Here is a 20,395-nt window from a genome sequence, read left to right as displayed (position 1 = left end):
TTTTATCTCTATTCTAAACAATCGTTTTTGTTTTACATTCCTTTTTAATTCTCACACGTAATCTATTTCTAAACCTAAATTACTAGGTTCGAATTTCGTCTATTGCTATTTCATTTTCATTTTAACTAATCTCTCTATTTTTATACTTACATGAAAAGGGGACAGCCCTTATCATGTAACAAAAAGAATTCTCTTTTTCAAATCGTGCTAAGGAGCAATTGATGGCGAAACATGTGTCTATAGAAAATTCCATTTAACCATGTAAAAAGATGAGGCATAATTTTTCAATTTTTTTAAAATTATCAAGATAATGTATTTTGGTGCACTATCTAAACATTGTCCAATTCAAACTAAGGGTCTTGTCCAGAATTCTAACTATATTAAAAAATAAAGACAAATCTGTATGATGTGCATATCCATGATGAAAAGAAAATAATATATTCCAAAAATCATGTAAATTGATAAAGCAGTTTTATTTTTATAAAACAAATCATTTTTAAGAGATTAATGGGAATTTGTAAGCATTACAACAAATTTTGCAAGTTTTAATTATGGCTGAGTTATCTCTCTTCGTTTATTTTAGATTGTTTTCATAATGGCAGACAAGATGGCCACTCTTTGGCTACTCATAAAATTTGATTTTCTTATTTAAAAAATAAAACTACTTGATCAACTTAATTTTTGGCATATGTTGTTTTTTTATATTTCATATATATCATACACCATTCTTTTTTAATATAGGGGGAATTCTGAACAAGAACTAAAATTGATGTGATTATTAAATATTCAATTATTTCTCATCTGCTTCCTAATAATGATCTTGGGGATAAAAAACCTTATTAATAAATCATTACATTAAAAATGGTGATGGAAGCTTTTATTAAGTTCTTATAGAAATATAAAAAAGGAATGGAAAAATCCGAAGCGAAACAATTCATACTTAGTGAGAAACAAGATAATGTTCAAGTGTAAATAATATTAAGATTTTCGCAACCAGAAAAATTCAAGTTGTGTGTAAAATTTTTTAAATCTTTAAATGCTATTATCTCTAAATATTATGCCAGAATCCAATGGGATATAAGATTCTGCATGACAAAAGATAAATAAGACATTAAAAATAAGTGAATCAGAAAATTAAATAAAGACAAATATTCCTAGGATTGAATGTTAAGTGCCGAAAATGCTATCTCAAACTTAAATATGAAATTATCATATTTGGCTGAAGGCCAGTTTTACATGCTGCCATGCATTGGACAGTTTTTAGAAATTGTTCCAATCTCTGGTCAGGTCTTTATTGATCCCTCTTTGTCTATCCTTATCATTTCCATATATGTTTTTTTTACAAGGGGGACACTGTTTATCAAGGCCCGAAGGCTACTCGAGGATAAGAGTCAATGAGTGTAATGTGGTCACCAAGACACCAGCTTAGTGATCATTGTTGATGGAAATTGGGTGAAATTTGATTATTTATGAGGGCGAGACATCAAAAACTTGTTTACGTTGGACTTGAAGACAACCCTGTTGTAGTCAGATTTTTGTAGAATTTCCCCTATGAACTGAACCTACTCATATTTTTTACATCTACTAACCCAAAAGTTCTTATCCATTCTTCCAACATGGATATAACATTGAAATGTCCTGTAGACATTTCTCTGTACTGTTCAGATATAACCTTCTTCCGACGTTATCAAAAAAAACTGAAGAAAATCAATTTTCCACCAGAACTTCAAAACTTTAAGTTAATATGATCAAAACGGTAGGCAACTATTCAAAGTTAGTCACAACAATTATCATAAGGTTTATAGAACTTGATAGGGTCATCTTCAAAATTACAAGATTTATAATAATACTAGCAGGCCACCCGGCATTGTCCAATCATAAAATATGTATATATATTATATTTTAATTCATACAGAAATCGAGACATGTGCCCGCAAGTATTATGTTTTTCTAAACAGTTCACGTCTTGTAAGTTAAAAACGAAATATTCAGAGTGAGATTGAAACCAAATCCTAAAGACAGTCAAGTACAATAACAATTAGGCCAATTTGACACAATCTTTAAAAAGTCTTTTCAAACCTACTTATTCTTAACATAAGGAATCTGTCATGTAAACGATTTACGCATGCACATTCGTGAAACAGTTTACAAACAGATAAAAATCAGATGATACCCACCCCCTCGCCATGTAACACTTTCGCAATTTTGACTCCTTAGCAGCCCTTTTTCCGGATGAAAACCAATTAGAAAGTTTTCCACATGACTGAATATCCTAAATTTCAAGTCTGTACATCAAAAACTCGTTGAGTATATAAGTTGAGAAGTGTCCTCACACACATTCTTACTTTTATAAATATATAATATAGATGATCAGTAAAAAAAAAAAAAAAAAAAAAAAAGAAGAAAAGACTCCTCATGATAGGAGGATGCATGAAAATAAATCAACTTACTTTCTCAATATAAGGAGTGCTTGGTAAATGTTGGAGAATCTGTTCAGCAATTTCGCGTGGATTCATTTTTGTCCCAAGATTTTTCAGAAGCTAAAAATCATAAAAAATAAAAAAACATGCTAGAGTCTTCAAGCATAGACTAAAGTTCAATGTTGACTAAATTTAAAAAATAATGTAATCAACAAATATTTCATTGTATTCAATCTACATTTTAATTTAATTTTTTTAATTAAAAAAATGTATTTAACAAAAAAAAAAAAAACACTAAACAAAAAATTGGGCTCAATGAAATTTTTACAAAAACTGGCAAAAAATAAAAAAAAAATTAAGTTGCTGATCAAAATAGTAAAAAAAACGTATTCATACGTTTAATATTTTTTATTAGTCATTTAAAAGATATTATTTTATTTCTTAAAAGTTAAATGGAAAAAATAAAGTAGAATATTGACAACTATGAAAACTGTATGCATAAAACTAGTTTATGAAGATTTCTATATTATTGTTAGTATTAATAATTCTGCAGCAACATTCAGGTATTACAAGTTATAAACATTTCAGGTTTGAAATTGATGTAATGAATACATGTACATCCGGGTTCTTCCTCAGTACAAGATTATGGTTAAACCATATATATACCACATAAAAGGTTGAAAGGTACACAAGCCTCATGCTAGAAATACTAGCTTAACAATGACACTTGTGCAGTATGGCATCTTACAAGATTACTCGAAACTAGCGAAACGCCTTAACTTCAACGATCTATATCCCTTTCGCAAGACATATCAGAAAGAATCTGCATTCTTGTGACGAGACAATTCCAATATTTTTCCAGATTCCGATACAGTTACCGATTCTGTACTAAATTCTAGATTCCAATTCTTTATAAATCTCTATATATTTCACTAAAAAGTTGGTATCCCCCCCCCCCGATTACAATAAAAACTATGTTCAATGTGCACATATTTTCTCAAACATAAAAACATATAAGTTTTAGTTTTACTGGTAGTTTAAAATAAATGCATATTTATTATAAAATCAATGTATATTTTGTTTAAAACAAAATCTTCCCATGTAGTCTGGAAGTTATAATAATAAAGATGAAGGAATCGTTTTTGGCATTGGAAAATAGACACAAATTTTTCCAATATTGATACCCCAAAACGTTCTGATTTTTCCGATTTCTAATTCCAATTAATCATCCCAACACTAATATATATTTTAAATAAGTACGGCTTTCATAAAAAAAATATTAATTTGATATTTTAATTTACTTTAAAAAAAAAAAGATATGCTTAAAAATTAACTTTAAAGAATTTGAAGTTTACAATACTTTAACAAGATGGAAAATTTTACCTTAAAATTATTTTTTAATTATTTGAAATTATTTTTAATTATTTTTTATTTGTAGTTATTAGCTTTACAAGAAAATACAGATTTTATATGATGGGACGATTTTCCACTATTTTTCTCAAGATTCCAATACAATAACTAACTCTAACTAAATTATTGATTCTTTTAAAATTTCTAAATATTTAGTTATAAAGTTGGGTTTTTTTTTAATTATTGGATTACCTGTGTAATATGTGTATATATGTGTAGAGAAAGTTTATAGAAGCTGGAAGTAATTGCCAGAAAGAAATAGAGACAGCTAAAAGAGAATACACTGAAACTATCAGAAAACGCATTGAAGCGCAGAAATTCGGAACTCGTGATTTCTGGAAAATCTACAACAGTGTAGTAAATAATGGACAATCAACAATTCCCCCACTATCCAACAATCATGAGGTTGTTTGCACGACAACTGAGAAGGCTAACATGCTTGCCAGTCGGTTTACCACTCCCTCCCTGATTTTCCTTTGTGAACAGAAACCACACTAGATGATCTGAAAATCACCCCTTCTCAAGTGGATGATATCATAAAAAACCTAGACACCCCAAAGCATGTGGACCTGATCTCATCCCGGCTGTACTATTAAAAAAATGCTCTGGAGGTTGCTCTAGTTCTCTTCAAACTTTTCAACAAATGCCTTAACGAATCTTGCTTTCCTGACTGCTGGAAAACTGCTTCTGTGGTACCAAAAAAAAAAAAAAAACTGCTTCTGTGGTACCAAAAAAAAAAAAAAAAAAAAAAAAAAATTCTTCGTTTCTTTTTCTCTCTTAGTTTCCCCTCTCTGTCCTGCTCTAAGTAAATCTGACGACCTAGTCCACAAATTCCAAAATTTCATCATGACAAGTTTCAAGAAAAAATACACGATTAAACCCGGTTCTACAACTTCCAACGTAGACCCCTATTACCATGTCTCCTTCTCCAACATCAGGGGTCTTCGTTCTAACCTTCCAGAGGTTGAAACCCAATTACAGGAGACTAAACCAGACCTTTTATTTTTAAGTGAAACTGGCATTGGACAGGCTATTTCCCTAGATGAGTTTGCAATTACAGGATACTCTAACTTAACTTCTAAACCTGACCCCCAAGATCGCCATGGGCATGGAATATGTGCCTATATTAAAGATAGCTTTCCATGTGGGAGGGACATCTCCAGGGAAGGTCCTAACTTACCCTATATGTGCTTCCGGGTTGCTTTAGCTCACACTACTGCATTTATATTTACTCTCTATCGCCCCCACAACAGCGGAGTTACTATCTTTCAAAGCATATCTGAGAAAATTGACCAAGTCCTTTCTACTTATCCTTCAGCTAACATTCACGTATGTGGAGACTTCAATGTTCACAACGTCGAATGGTTGACCCACTCAAACAAGACCGATGATGAGGGGAGGTTCTGTCATGATTTCTCCATTGCCTATGACCTCACTCAGATTGTTCAGGAACCTACCCGTGTGCCCGATAATGACGGCCAGTATGCGAGCCTACTAGACCTTTTTCTCACAACTTGCCCTGAACTATGTTCAGTTTCTGTTCTGTCGCCTCTTGGATCTTCCGACCACTCTGTTGTATCAATTAAGATAAAAATGAAATGTAATAAGTCCCCAGACGTACCTCTTCATCGTACAGTATATCGATACACTAAGGCTGACTGGGATAGCTTCCGTACATTTATATCTGATCTACCTCTGCATTCCATGTTTAAAAAGGATGTGTCCTCTATAGTATTAGACCTGACTGAATGGTTAATTGTAGGTATTGACCATTTCATACCCTCGAAAAAGTTTCAGCAAAAACCTAACAGCCAGCCATGGTTCTCCCCAGAATGTGCTGCTGCTATCGCGCACAGAAATCACTTTTTCCACTGCTTCAAACGTAATAGATGTATGGAAACTAAAGCCATTTTCAGGACTGCCAGCAACCATTGTAAGAAAGTAATAAGGAACGCAAGAGAGTTGTATGCTCAATCTGTTAAGTCCAAAGTAGCTGAGCAGCGGCTTGGTTCCCACCAGTTTTGACAAATAGCAAACAGAATCCTGAACAGAAGCGTGTGCTCCATCCCAACTATTATCAATGGACCTGAGGTAATCTCGTCAGCATCAGACAAAGCCAAACTCTTTGTCAAGAAATTTGCAGCTAATTCTACCCTTTGCGACCAAGACCGCCAACCCCCAATATTTCCTTCTGTATCAGAAAACACGCTATGTGATATACGTATATCTGTACGTGATGTTGCCAAGCTAATCAAAAACCTTGATTCCAGTAAAGCAACTGGCCCTGACGGTATTCCAATTATAGTACTCAAAAAACTTCAACCTGAACTAGCGCCCATACTTACAAAACTGTTTAAACGTTGTCTTAAGGAGAATAGTTTCCCATCTCCCTGGAAAATCTCATCAGTATGCCCTGTATTTAAGAATTCAGGTGATCGCTCATCCCCCTCTCAGTACAGGCCAATAAGTCTCCTGTGCGTCATGAGTAAGTTGCTAGAATCTGTGTTAAATACAGAAGTAATCAACCATCTCAACAAAAATAACCTTCTTAGTGACACTCAATATGGTTTCCGTTCTGCTAGATCTACAGCAGATGTCCTTACAGTTATATCGCATAGGATTAGCAAATCTCTCGACGGTGGCAATCTTTCTAGGGCAATTGCTCTTGACATATCTAAAGCCTTTGATAGGGTATGGTATAAAGGTTTACTTCATAAGATCGCTAGCTATGGTATAGCTGGAAAAGTCTTCTCAATTATTAAATCATTTCTTTCTGATAGGTTCATAAGAGTAGTAGTTGAGGGGCAAAAATCAGAAGCTCACAGTATTAATGCCGGTGTCCCTCAGGGATCCATCCTGGGCCCAACTCTTTTCCTGATCTACATTAATGATCTTCCAAATCATATCCTTACATCATTTGTAGACATTTATGCTGACGACACTACCATTTATGGTACCACATCTAAGACAGTAAACGACCAAGTTCTCTCCAATTCTCTCTCCTCTGATCTTGAGCACGTAGTACAATGGGGAAAGGAGTGGCTGGTTACTTTTAATGCATCTAAAACCAAGCTTCTCTCTTTACATCATCAACATTCTAATCCATATTTGTCATCAATTGAAATGAATGGCTCTCGTCTTCAGGAGGCCTCAAGTTTTGACAAGCTTCTGGGCTTGACCATTACTCCTGATCTTAAATGGAACACGTATATCAAATCTGTTGAGAAGGCCACTGGAAAAATGGTGGGATCTTTCTATCGATCCGGTAGATATCTCACTGCTGATGCTATTCTCTATCTATATAAGAGCCAGCTACGTCCAAGGATGGAATACTGTTGCCACATCTGGGCAGGAGCTGCTAGAAAGGACTTGTCCTGCCTTGATAGAGTTCAAAATAGACTTCGTAGCCTCGTAGGAGATGTCCTTTTCTCTTCGCTGCAACCTCTATCTCACAGAAGAGATGTTGCGAGTTTGTCTCTGATGTATCGTTATTTTCATGGAAAGTGTTCAACTGAGCTTCAATCCATGGTCCCCCCTCGCCAAACTTTCACAAGAAACACTCGTCTAGCTGTAAACACTATCAATAATTTCCCCCACTCTTTATCTGTGCCTAAACCTAAACGTAGATTCCATGAACAAAGCTTCTTTCTTAGAACTGCACGCCTGTGGAATTGTCTTCCGTTTTCCTGCTTTCCGGCTGACTACAATATGGTTGTCTTCAAGTCTAAAGTAAATAAGTTCTTGATGAGCCGTTCCATATAAGTTATCAAATTTACCAAATTTTCATTACTAATGATTAGTATATTGTCCAATTTCTACTGTACACTCTTTAACCCTTATCCTTGAGTGGCCTCTGGGCCTTGATAATGTGGTGATGACTATGTAAAAAAAAAAAAAAAAAAAACAGTTTACAAGAATTCTGGCGAAAGAACTAACCTATTAATTATCGCCCCATTAGCCCCCTCCTCCTTTTTCTCCAAAATATTTTGAGTCCATAATTAATCAAGCTCTAGTCCATCACCTTACAATTGCTAAACTTCTGCCCAACCAACAATATAGATTTAGGTAAGCCCTTTCTACTACAGATATCCTAACTAATCTCTGAATGTATATACCATGTATTGGATAAAGCAAGGAAAGGTAGGGCAGTAGCCCCAGAGTTATCTAAGGTTTTTGACAGGGTACGGCATGAGGGTCTCCTCGGGAAAATCAGATCATATTGTATTACTGGACGAATACTTAACATAATTAAATCTTTCTTAAATAAGAGAAGAATCCAGGTTGTCCTCAATGGACATACATGAAAACAATGATATAAATGCGGGCGTACTTTAGGGGTCGATCCTTGGACCTTTATTATTTCTGATATTCATAAATGCCTTCCCTGATAAAATTGTCTCTGAGATTGGTATATACGCTGATGACACCACACTCTATGAAGGGAAAAATGAATGAACACATATTTAAGGCAATAGTGGAAACCCTAGAAGAAGGCCTCCAGTCTGTAGTGAAATAGGAACAAAAAATGAGTGGTTACATTCAATGCTGCCAAGACTAAGCTTGTTTCCGTTAATAATTACAAGAAACCTTCTCAACCACCAATAGCTAAGGCTAATAATACATTACCTGAAAGTATTTCATTCAAACTCCTCGGCTTAACATTCACAGAGAACATCAGTTGGAAGAGATACATCGAGGGCATTGCTGCACATGCTGTGAGGAAGGTGGCCTCTCTCTACCGTACTAAAAAGTTACTTATGCTTGAAAGTATCCTGTACCTCTATAAGGTCACCATAGTGTAATATAAACAGACATCTTGCTGCTGAACTGCTTACAATTATGTCCCAGATAGTAACCCCCTACATTAAAGTGGCACCCTGCCTTGTTTGGCGTGAAAATGCAATCAAAAAAAAATAAAATGTATTCAAAAAGAAAAATTCAGTCAAAAGTAAAAATACACTTTTGTGTGAAATCGAGAGGAGGAGCATGTTACATAAATGGGTCCTATTTTTTGCCTCAAATGTTTTCCCTGTAATTGATTGGAATTGAAAGACAACGTAAGATATGTATTTCTCCTTTAAAACAAAAGTGGAAGTTAAAGCAATGAGACAAGGTAAAAATATGACTTAATCATAAAAGAAATCTGTTGCCTCCAGGATATTTTTTAAGAACATACGTGAAAATTTTTTTGTATTGATATTAAAATGGTAATTATGTGAAAAGTTTGGTATAAAAATCAAAAGTTGTGGTGGCTCCTGCTGATTTCTCAGCTCCAAATCTAATATAGAAAAGGTTATGTGTCTGTCTGTTTCCATATTTTCAAACTATCTCTTCCAAAACAAAAAGTCGCAGAGCAGCGCTAGGGAGCCTCAAATTATTGGATTTTTTATAGACCATTCTTTTATGAGTCTTTAGCTGGTTAAAATAGTTTTTAAGGAGTCAAAAAAGGTCAAAATTGAAAGAAATCGTTATACATATTGGACATTCATCTTAGTTTATTTGGAATTTTTAATCAGTTCATATGTGTTTTACATTGGTACAGCGGTAATGTCAACAGCTTTGAATGCTACAGTTTTGCTTTCGATTTCAATTCTAGCTGATGGCTCCAAAATATTTTTATATTGACTCTATAATATATATGCGAAATTCGGACAAATTAAAATATCATATTTAAGCATATTTTACGAATGTTATTCTTTACAACATTTCGGTTGATAAAATCTGTGACCTTCTTCAAGAATCTATTATCAAACTCGGGAATTTGCACAGAATTTTGAACGGAACTCTTTATTTAATCCATGGAGGAAGCATGCCCTCATTTCATCAGTCATGACGATGGTGAAATCTTAAATAATTTGCAATTATATTCTGAGTATCACCCGCATTGAAGAGTGCTATTTACAATTGAATTTAACCTGGTACTTTATCCATTATGCCATGGACCCTTGTGCAAGGACCCGTAGTATAAAAGATAAAGTACTAGTTAACAAGTCTGACAAAAAGATTCAAGACTTCAAAAAGAGACACCTGGAGAAGGTCAGAGGTTACATTGGCCAAAACATTATGAAAATAAGACTCAAAGTGAGAATAGTAGTTTGAATAATACAAATAACAACATACTGCAACAACAACGTAAACAGGCTTAATTTTATGGCTGAAAAGAAAAAGAAGTAATAGAATTTTTAACATCAACTTACTGGCTTTTGTGTCTTATCAATATATATCAATGACGTTATCAAAAAAGTTTACTGTAAATTTAATTTTCCTTGAAATATGGAAACATCAAAATGGACATTTTGTTTATCTTGAACTCACCTGACTAATAGGCATCGCACTGTTGCATTGATAGTCGCCAAATTTGACATTAGTACTTGGGACTACCATGACGGGAGCATCTGTCCCCAACTGGGGGAAGGCAGCTTGGATGGCCAGGGAAAATACTTGCTCTATGATCGTGTTCACACTTAACATATGATCAGGTTCTTTCTTTTTCTCAATTTCCACATTCTAAAAATTAAATTAAAATAAATTCAAAATAAAATGTCATGAAAACAAGGAGGAAAAGAAATGGAGAGGGAAATGAAGGAGGGAGAAAGAAAAAAGGAAAAGGGAGAAAAAAATAGGAGAAAAAAGAAACGGGAGAAAAAAAAGAAATAGAAGAAAAAATAAACAGAAAAAAAGAAACAGAAAAAAAAGAAACAGAAAAAGAAACGTGAAAAAAAGAAACAGGAAAAAAAATCAAGAGAAAAAGAAAGGAAGAAAAGGAGGAAACGGAAAACAAGTATAAAAAATTAAATAAGGAAGGAACAAGAAATGAAAAGAAGGAAAGAATAAAAAGGATAAAAGAAAAAAGAAAACAAAAAGCAAATATGTATCATCATATTAAGTTTAACAATTTGTGAAACAGATTTTATGGAGAAAAGTTAAAGTAAGAGTGACTCACAGAGAGGCTATTTCATGTTGTTAACTTTTAATAGTTTCTTATTTCTTAATAACAAGAGAGGATAAAGTAATAAACATTTTAACTTTCAAACAATTTGAAGATTTCTTTTGGGGGCAATAACGAGAATTAATGTACGTCCATGGCTGTTTGTAGAGATATAAGATTTCCTTACCTTCTTAAGTTGGTTGAGTTGGTATATGAGTTTGGCATTTTCGTTGCGCAGTGCTTCCAATTCAGGTGAAAGGGTTGTGTCATCAGGGATGATTAAGCCTTTCTTCAAGCTGTCAATTTCAGCCTCAATTTTTGAGATTTCATTTTCCTAGAGAAAAAATAAAAAAGAAAAAAAGAAAAACTTAGCTCAAATATCAACTTTCCTCCATATTAAATATTTGTTTCAATAAAATAAAATCCTCAATACTACTTGCAAAAAGAGATTAATCCTTAATATAATGAACATTTTACATGTTTCTTTCTAACAATCACATTAAACAAAATATAACAGCAGCCATATTTAATTACAATAATTGGCTTAGTGACTAAGTTTACGTTGTTTTTTTTTTTAATTTTCTTTTTTTGAGAATTCTATTTTGGAATAATTTTGTAATCTGTTCTTTTTTAGAGCTGATTTAAATTAATTTGTTATATTTTCAGGTCATTCTTGGCCTTTGGGTCAAGATCAAAGTGTAGTATCTGTTCTTTAAATGCTACACTTGAATTTCTTGTTCTCTATTAGTGGAGGAGAAATCCTTCACGACTGAGACAATTTTTATTTTTTGTTCCTTTTCTCCACATTAAAAAACGGCTCTGGTGTCTAACTCTGTCCTGTGGGGAGGCATTGTAAATAAGAACATCAAATCTCAAGTTATATAAAGTTTGACACCACCTTTTTGATTTTTACCGATGCGGCACTCAAAATTTTGTTGAATATTGGAGATAAGTTGTAAACAACTATGATTAATTTGCTACTTTTCTTTTTTTTTTTTTTTTACACAGTGGTCACCACTTATCAAGGCCCGGAAGCCACTCAGGGATAAGGGTTATTGCAAGTACATTATGTTAGTGTGGAGATTTGATGAAGTGTTTACTTAAGGGGGGGGGGGGAGTCGGTTCATTAGGAATTTGTTAACATTGGACTTGAACACATCCAAGTTGTAGTCTGGTGGGAAGCAGGCAGACGGAACAGAGTTCCACAGGCGTGCAGTTCTAAGAAAGAAGCTTTGTTCATGGAATCCACATTTTGATTTAGAAACAGATATAGAGTGGGGGAAATTTTTCACAGTGGATTCGGCTAGACGGATGTTTTTCGTGAAAGATTGGCGAGGGGGGACCAGAGATTGGAGTTCAGACGAGCACCAGCCATGGAAATAACGATAAAACAAGGATAGGCTCGCAACGTCTCTTCTGTGGGAGAGAGGTTGCAGGGTAGAGAAAAGGGCATCCCCCACTAAGCCACGAAGTCTATTTTGTACTCTGTCAAGGCAGGATAGGCTGTTTTTAGCAGCTCCTGCCCAGATATGGCAACAGTATTCCATCCTTGGACGTACTTGGCTTTTATATAGATAGAGAATTGCATCAGTAGTGAGATATCTTCTGGAGCGGTAGAAGGATCCCACCATCTTTCCAGCGACCTTGGCAACAGACTTGATGTACGTGTTCCATTTCAGATCAGGAGTAAAGGTCAAACCCAGAAGCTTGTCAAAACACGGGGCCTCACCCAGACGAGAGCCATCCATCACAATTGATGCCAGCTGGGGATCAGAGCGTTGATGATGTAAGGATAAGAGTTTGGTTTTGGATGCATTAAAGGTAACCAGCCACATCTTCCCCCACTGAACCACGCGCTCAAGATCAGAGGAGAGAGAATCAGAGAGAACTTTGTCATTTACAGCCTTTGATGTGTTGCCGTAGATGGTCGTGTCATCAGCATAGATGTCAACGAATGATTTAAGTATGTGTTTAGGGAGGTCATTGATGTAGATAAGGAAGAGAATTGGGCCCAGGATTGACCCCTGAGGGACTCCAGCATTTATATTGCAGCCCTCCGATTTTTGTCCATCTACCACTACTCTTATGAGCCTATCGGAGAGAAATGATTTAATGATTGAGAAAAGATTTCCAGTTATACTGTAGCTGGAAATCTTGTGAAGTAGACCCTTATGCCATACCTTGTCGAAAGCCTTTGAAATGTCAAGAGCAATTGCCCTAGAAAGGAAGCCTTTGTCAAGAGATTCACTAATCCTGTGAGATATAACCGTCAGCACATCTGCGGTAGATCTTGCAGAGCGGAAACCATATTGTGTGTCACTAAGAAGGTTATTCCTGCTGAGGTGGTTGACTATTTCTCTATTTAATATGGATTCCAGCAACTTACTCATGACACACAGGAGACTTATTGGTCTGTACTGAGAAGGAGATGACTTTTCACCTGAATTCTTAAATACAGGGCAAACTGATGAGGTCTTCCAGGGAGTCGGAAAGCACTTCTCCTTAAGGCAGCGCTTAAATAGTTACGTAAGTATGGGAGCAAGTTCTGGTTGAAGCTTTTTTAACACTATAATTGAGATGCCATCAGGGCCAGTTGCTTTACTGGAATCAAGGTTCTTGATTAGCTTGGCGACCTCATGCACGGATATTTGTATGTTACCTAGCTTGTTCTGTGTTATAGGAGGAAATATGGGGAGTTGATGGCCTTCGTCGCATAGGGTAGAATTAGCTGCAAAGTTCTTTGCAAATAGTTTGGCCTTGTCTGATGCTGACGAGATGACCTCTGGTCCATTGATAATGGTTGGGATAGAACGCACACTTCTGTTCAGGATCCTATTTGTTATTTGCCAAAACTGGTGAGATCCAAGCCGCTGATCAGCTACCTTGGATTTAACAGACTGGGCATATAGCTCTCTTGCATTTTTATTACTCTTTTACAGTGGTTGCTGGCAGACCTGAAAGCAGCTTTAGTCTCAGTGCATCTATTATGTTGGTAGCTATGGAAAAAGTGATTTCTGTGCGCGATAGCAGCAGCACATTCTGGGGAGAACCATGGCTGGCTGTTAGGTTTTTGTTGGAATTCTTTAGATGGTATGAATTGGTCTATGCCTACAATTAACCATTCGGTCAGATCTGATACTATAGAGGACACTTCCTTTTTAAACATGGAGTGCAGAGGTAAATCAGATATGAATGTACGGAAGCTATCCCAGTCAGCCATAGAGTATCGGTATACAGTACGGTGGAGGGGTACGTCTGGGGGCTTCTTACATTTCGTTTTTATCTTAACTGATACGACGGAGTGGTCGGAGGATCCTAGAGGAGAATGAACAGAACATGAACATAGCTCAGGGGAAGTTGAGAGAAAAAGGTCTAAGAGGCTTGCATATTGACCAGGTGTATCGGGCACACAGGTGGGTTCGCGAACAATCTGAGTCAGGTCATAAGCAATGGCAAAATCATGACAAAACCTCCCCTCATCATCTGTCTTATTTGAGTGGGTCAGCCATTCCACGTTATGGACGTTGAAGTCACCACAGATGTGGATGTTAGCCGAGAGATATAAAGACAGTATATGGTCTATTTTCTCAGATATGCTCTTAAAGATAGTAACTCCGCTGTTGTGGGGCCTATAGAGGGCAAATATAAATGCAGTGATGTTAGCAAGTGCAACCCTGAAGCACATATAGGGTAAATTAGGATCTTCTCTAGAGATATCCCTGCCACACGGGAAGCCATCCTTAATGTAGGCACATATTCCATGCCCATGGCGATCTTGGGGGTCAGATTTAGCTGTTAAATTAGAGTATCCGTTAATTATGAACTCAACTAGGGAAGTGGTCGGCCCTATTCCAGTTTCACTTAGAAATAATATGTCTGGTTTCGTCTCCTGCAATTGGGTTTCAACCTCTGGAAGGTTGGAAAGTAGACCCCTGATGTTGGAGAAAGAGACCTGGTAGTAGGGGTCTACGTTGGAAGATGGGGTTCTAGGTTTAATCGAGTTTTTATTCTGGAGATATTTCATGTTGAGGTTTTGGGATTTGTGGAATAGGTCGGCATACTTGGTTAGAGCAGTACAGAGAGGGAAAGTAAGAGAGAAAAAGACAGGAAAATTTTTCTTTTTTTTTTTTTTTTTGTAACACACGAAAAGGTAAAGCCGTAACAATTACCCACTAGTATGGCATCGAGAGGCCCCACCAGAGACTACTGCATGGTCCAGATCCACTCACCAAATGGCAATACAGCAGTCCCAGTACTTTGCGCCTGCTGATAGGACAGCCTCCTTAGTGGTTAATCCAAGGTTCGGGTCCCTGACTATCACGCGGATAACGTCAGCCCAGACAAAACGTTTACCTCCAGCACCCTTACTAGTGACATGGCCACAAGGACAGACAGAGACCGAAAAATTTCCGACATCTCAGACTACTGGTCACCAAGTACTACCGACCTTTAAGCAGCTTTTTCTTCACCTTTTGTCAGAAAAATCACTCATTGAATAAGGACTGAATGACAAAATAGGAGAAGCAAGAGTTACTGGAGCTGCCGATAACACATCCACTGTATTATCTACTCTCCATAAACCATTTAAATTTTAAAAAAAAAAAAAAAAAAAGTGGGAAATTTACAACTCAATAAATACAATCACTGGTGTTATTTAACACTTTACTCTTTTAAGAATTTTGCTTACAAATATAGAGAAAAAAATTTATAAGATGGAATCCAGGTATTATATATATATATATATATATATATATATATATATAGAGAGAGAGAGAGAGAGAGAGGGAGAGAGAGAGAATGAATAAGTTAAGATAAAGCGTAAAGTTACATAGGAATTTCAATAAGGGTTACAGTAAGAGGAATAAGGGGGTGGGCCTCTTTAGACCATGGCATTTTTTTTTTTTTTATTACATTTTCAACCCAAACAAGGCACATTGCCACTTTGGTGTAGGGGGCTACTATCAGGGTCAGCAACTACTGGGGCACTATGTTGGGATTTGGGCAGCAAGATGTCGGTTCACGTTACACTTGAACTTCTGCATGTCAGTACAGTTAGGGAAGCGGGGACCTGGAATGGAATTCCAGAGTCTAGCAGTTCTGGGGAATAAACTACTGGATTAGAAAGATCTTTTACATCTAGGGATCTCTACTGTGTGGGGGTGGGATTTAGCTGCCTGTCGGGTTTGTCGAGGGTGTCTACGTCGTGGGGGCACAAGTGTCTGCAGTTCGTTAGAGCATTCACCATTAAAATACTTGTAGAACAGGCAGAGGGATGCAACGTTTCATCGATGGGACAGAGGCTGAAGCTTAGATGCCAGTTTAGGGGCTATCAGATTGGCAAAGCTAAATACTTCTTGTCAGAAGAGGAGAAAAAAAATATATATATTTATATGTTTTTTTCTGATAAATATACATAAGGAAAAAGCCAATGTTAATATAAATATATTGATTGTTGCACATAAACATAACAGGTCTATAAAAAATGTACCAAGTTTTAATATGTTAAAAGAATTGATTGTTAAGATAAATAAAAGCATGAAACTTGGAATATAGCAAAATTGTTATATACGTATATAAGTATGTATATTAAAAAAAATGTGGTTGTTCAGCAAACGCATGTATTAATCAGAATGATAGTAGGAAAACAAAAATTGAACACCCTTTAAATTTCGGCGATGGAAGGAAGAAATCCCCTTTTGCTCTTTATTAGAGTTGCCTTCCCTTGGTAAAACATTTTTTTCTTTTTTATACATACGAAACCACAGCCAAAAAATAGAGAACAACTCCAAGAATACAAAAATATCTATGGAGCCAGTAACTTTTCTCCTTTTTTTTTCCAAAACAACAACCAACATGCCTGACAATGGTTGAAGGCTACACCGACTGAAATGTTGCACAACTAACACTCACGAGAACAATAATTCGATGAAAACAAGAAATATAAACAATCAGCCCCATCTCAAAAATTCACAACTGGAATGAAGAAATTGATCCTGAATTCAAAATGTATCTCATTCATTAACAAGACTCAGCTAAAACATTTGGTATTTTTTTACAACCTGTCTCAGCATAGTATAAACACCTCCAATCACCCAATGTTAAGAATGGTAAAAATTTACCAAACATTTTTTCTCCCTGTTGAGCAATGAGCAGAGGAGGGGACTGAATGGGTCGAATTAGGCACTGAAGCAATTGCGCTGATGCAATAAATCCAAAACAAACCCCACTCTCCTCAATGATTCGCTTAAACTTGTGCAACGGCAAATTCATATAAACAGCAAAGATTCTGAAAGCTGAAACATTTTCCACCATAACAATGCCCGACCACACGTTGCTAAACTGACTCTGCAGAAGTTGAATGAATTGGACTACCAAACTCTGCTTTAACCGATACACTCTTCAGACTTCTCACCTACCGACTACCACTTTTTCAAGCCATCTTGACAACTTTCTGAATGAGAAATGATTCAAAAACCTTAGCGATATCAAAAACACCTTTAGCGACTTCATTGCCATCAGAATGCAACTCCTTGGTCTAATATTCACAGGTAACAAGAATTGGAATAAATACACAGAAGATACTACCAAGTCTGTTGCAAAGAAGGTGGGCTCTCTCTACCAGGCTAGAAGATTTCTCACTAGTTTCTTATATCTCTACAAAACCACCATTTACTCATTGACACGTTTAAATTGGTCCAACTTTCCTTATGAAACAGTAAAAAAAATAAGTCTCTAGTCTAATAGGTATAATACGATCAACCAACTTCTAACCTCTGTCCCATCACCAGTGTTGTGTCATTATACTTGTTTTACAAGTACCTCAATGAAATGTTCTCCAATGAACTTGATAAACTTGTGCCCCCCAACATAAACACACACAAACAATCAGCAAAATATCTTAAATGTTGAAATTATTAAATCTAATAATTTCTTCCCTTCTCTCTGCTCGCTTGACTATATCAAAATGCAGAATGTTAAATGTAAACAAACCTCTCTGTTTCTTTGTAAAAAAACAAAAAAACAAGTTAAAACTAAAATGGCGACCACTGAAAATCATTATTGGATAATAAAGGTCTTAATATCAAATTTTAAATGTTGAAAAGCGAATGTTTAGTTTGTACACAGACACTTTGACCTTACTGTTTTCTTATGTTATGTTTTTAGTCACTTGGACAGTTTATCCATGTTTGTCCAATTCTTTTTTTTTTTTTTTTTTTTTCAATTTTTACTCCAAACGCAGCACAGTGCCACTTTGATGTAGGGGGCTATCTAAGACATAGGTTGCAGGGATATTATGAAGGGAGGTGAGCAGCAAGATGTCTTGAACTTCTGCATGTCAGTACAGTTAGAAAAGCAGGATCCCGGAAGGGAATTCCAAAGTCTAGCAGTTCTGGGGAAGAAACTATTGGAGTAGAAGGCTTTCTTACACCTAGGGATCTCTACTGTGTAGGGGTGGGATTTAGCTACTTGTCGGATTTATCGGGGGGTATTCACGTCAAGTGCTTGTAGTTCATCAAAGCATTCATCATTAAAATACTTGTAGAACACGTAAAGAAATGCAACATCTCGTCGATGGGACAGAGGCTGAAGCTGAGATAACAGTTCAGGACCTATTAGGTTAGCGACTCTCTTTTGAATCCCGTCCAGGAGTGAGAGACAAGTAGCAGATGCACCAGTCCAAATTTTCTCACAACTTGCCCTGAACTATGTTCAGTTTCTGTTCTGTCGCCTCTTGGATCTTCCGACCACTCTGTTGTATCAATCAAGATAAAAATGAAATGTAATAAGTCCCCAGACGTACCTCTTCATCGTACAGTATATCGGTACACTAAGGCTGACTGGGATAGCTTCCGTACATTTATATCTGATCTACCTCTGCATTCCATGTTTAAAAAGGATGTGTCCTCTATAGTATTAGACCTAACTGAATGGTTAATTGTAGGTATTGACCATTTCATACCCTCTAAAAAGTTTCAGCAAAAACCTAACAGCCAGCCATGGTTCTCTCCAGAATGTGCTGCTGCCATTGCGCACAGAAATCACTTTTTCCACTGCTTCAAACGTAATAGATGTATGGAAACTAAAGCCGTTTTCAGGACTGCCAGCAACCATTGTAAGAAAGTAATAAGGAACGCAAGAGTGTTGTATGCTCAATCTGTTAAGTCCAAAGTAGCTGAGCAGCGGCTTGGTTCCCACCAGTTTTGGCAAATAGCAAACAGAATCCTGAACAGAAGCGTGTGCTCCATCCCAACTATTATCAATGGACCTGAGGTAATCTCGTCAGCATCAGACAAAGCCAAACTCTTTGTCAAGAACTTTGCAGCTAATTCTACCCTTTGCGACCAAGACCGCCAACCCCCAATATTTCCTCCTGTATCAGAAAACACGCTATGTGATATACGTATATCTGTATGTGATGTTGCGAAGCTAATCAAAAACCTTGATTCGAGTAAAGCAACTGGCCCTGACGGTATTCCAATTATAGTACTCAAAAAACTTCAACCTGAATTAGCGCCCATACTTACAAAACTGTTTAAACGTTGTCTTAAGGAGAATAGTTTCCCATCTCCGTGGAAAATCTCATCAGTATGCCCTGTATTTAAGAATTCAGGTGATCGCTCATCCCCCTCTCAGTACAGGCCAATAAGTCTCCTGTGCGTCATGAGTAAGTTGCTAGAATCTGTGTTAAATACAGAAGTAATCAAACATCTCAACAAAAATAACCTTCTTAGTGACACTCAATATGGTTTCCGTTCTGCTAGATCTACAGCAGAGATGTGCTTACAGTTATATCGCATAGGATTAGCAAATCTCTCGACGGTGGCAATCTTTCTAGGGCAATTGCTCTTGACATATCTAAAGCCTTTGATAGGGTATGGCATAATGGTTTACTTCATAAGATCGCTAGCTATGGTATAGCTGGAAAAGTCTTCTCAATTATTAAATCATTTCTTTCTGATAGGTTCATAAGAGTAGTAGTTGAGGGGCAAAAATCAGAAGCTCACAGTATTAATGCCGGTGTCCCTCAGGGATCCATCCTGGGCCCAACTCTTTTCCTGATCTACATTAATGATCTTCCAAATCATATCCTTACATCATTTGTAGACATTTATGCTGACGACACTACCATTTATGGTAGCACATCTAAGGCAGTAAATGACCAAGTTCTCTCCAATTCTCTCTCCTCTGATCTTGAGCACGTAGTACAATGGGGAAAGGAGTGGCTGGTTACTTTTAATGCATCTAAAACCAAGCTTCTCTCTTTACATCATCAACATTCTAATTCACATTTGTCATCAATTGAAATGAATGGCTCTCGTCTTCAGGAGGCCTCAAGTTTTGACAAGCTTCTGGGCTTGACCATTACTCCTGATCTTAAATGGAACACGTATATCAAATCTGTTGCCAAGGCCGCTGGAAAAATGGTGGGATCTTTCTATCGATCCAGTAGATATCTCACTGCTGATGCTATTCTCTACCTATATAAGAGCCAGGTACGTCCAAGGATGGAATACTGTTGCCACATCTGGGCAGGAGCTGCTAGAAAGGACTTGTCCTGCCTTGATAGAGTTCAAAATAGACTTCGTAGCCTCGTAGGAGATGTCCTTTTCTCCTCCTTGCAACCTCTATCTCACAG

General features: G+C 36.5%; 1 protein-coding gene across 1 annotated transcript in view; it reads right to left on the bottom strand.

The window, feature by feature from the left end:
* Positions 1 to 20,395, bottom strand: part of LOC145260356 (arginine--tRNA ligase, cytoplasmic-like) — a 445,287-nt gene that overhangs the window by 421,964 nt on the left and 2,928 nt on the right. Inside the window, exons 2-4 of the mRNA XM_080118291.1 lie at positions 10,946 to 11,092; positions 10,146 to 10,337; positions 2,451 to 2,540 (exon numbers count right to left, since the gene is read on the bottom strand). Of these exons, the coding sequence (XP_079974417.1) occupies positions 2,451 to 2,540; positions 10,146 to 10,337; positions 10,946 to 11,092 (429 nt within the window). The remainder of the gene's footprint in view (positions 1 to 2,450; positions 2,541 to 10,145; positions 10,338 to 10,945; positions 11,093 to 20,395) is intronic.

This window comes from Euprymna scolopes, chromosome 3 (genome assembly GCF_053919585.1).
Source record: "Euprymna scolopes isolate OS-2025 chromosome 3, ASM5391958v1, whole genome shotgun sequence".
NCBI classification, from domain to species: Eukaryota; Metazoa; Mollusca; class Cephalopoda; order Sepiida; family Sepiolidae; genus Euprymna; species Euprymna scolopes.
The sequence above is the reverse complement of the archived record's forward strand: the minus strand, read 5'-3'. Positions and strand labels throughout refer to the sequence as shown.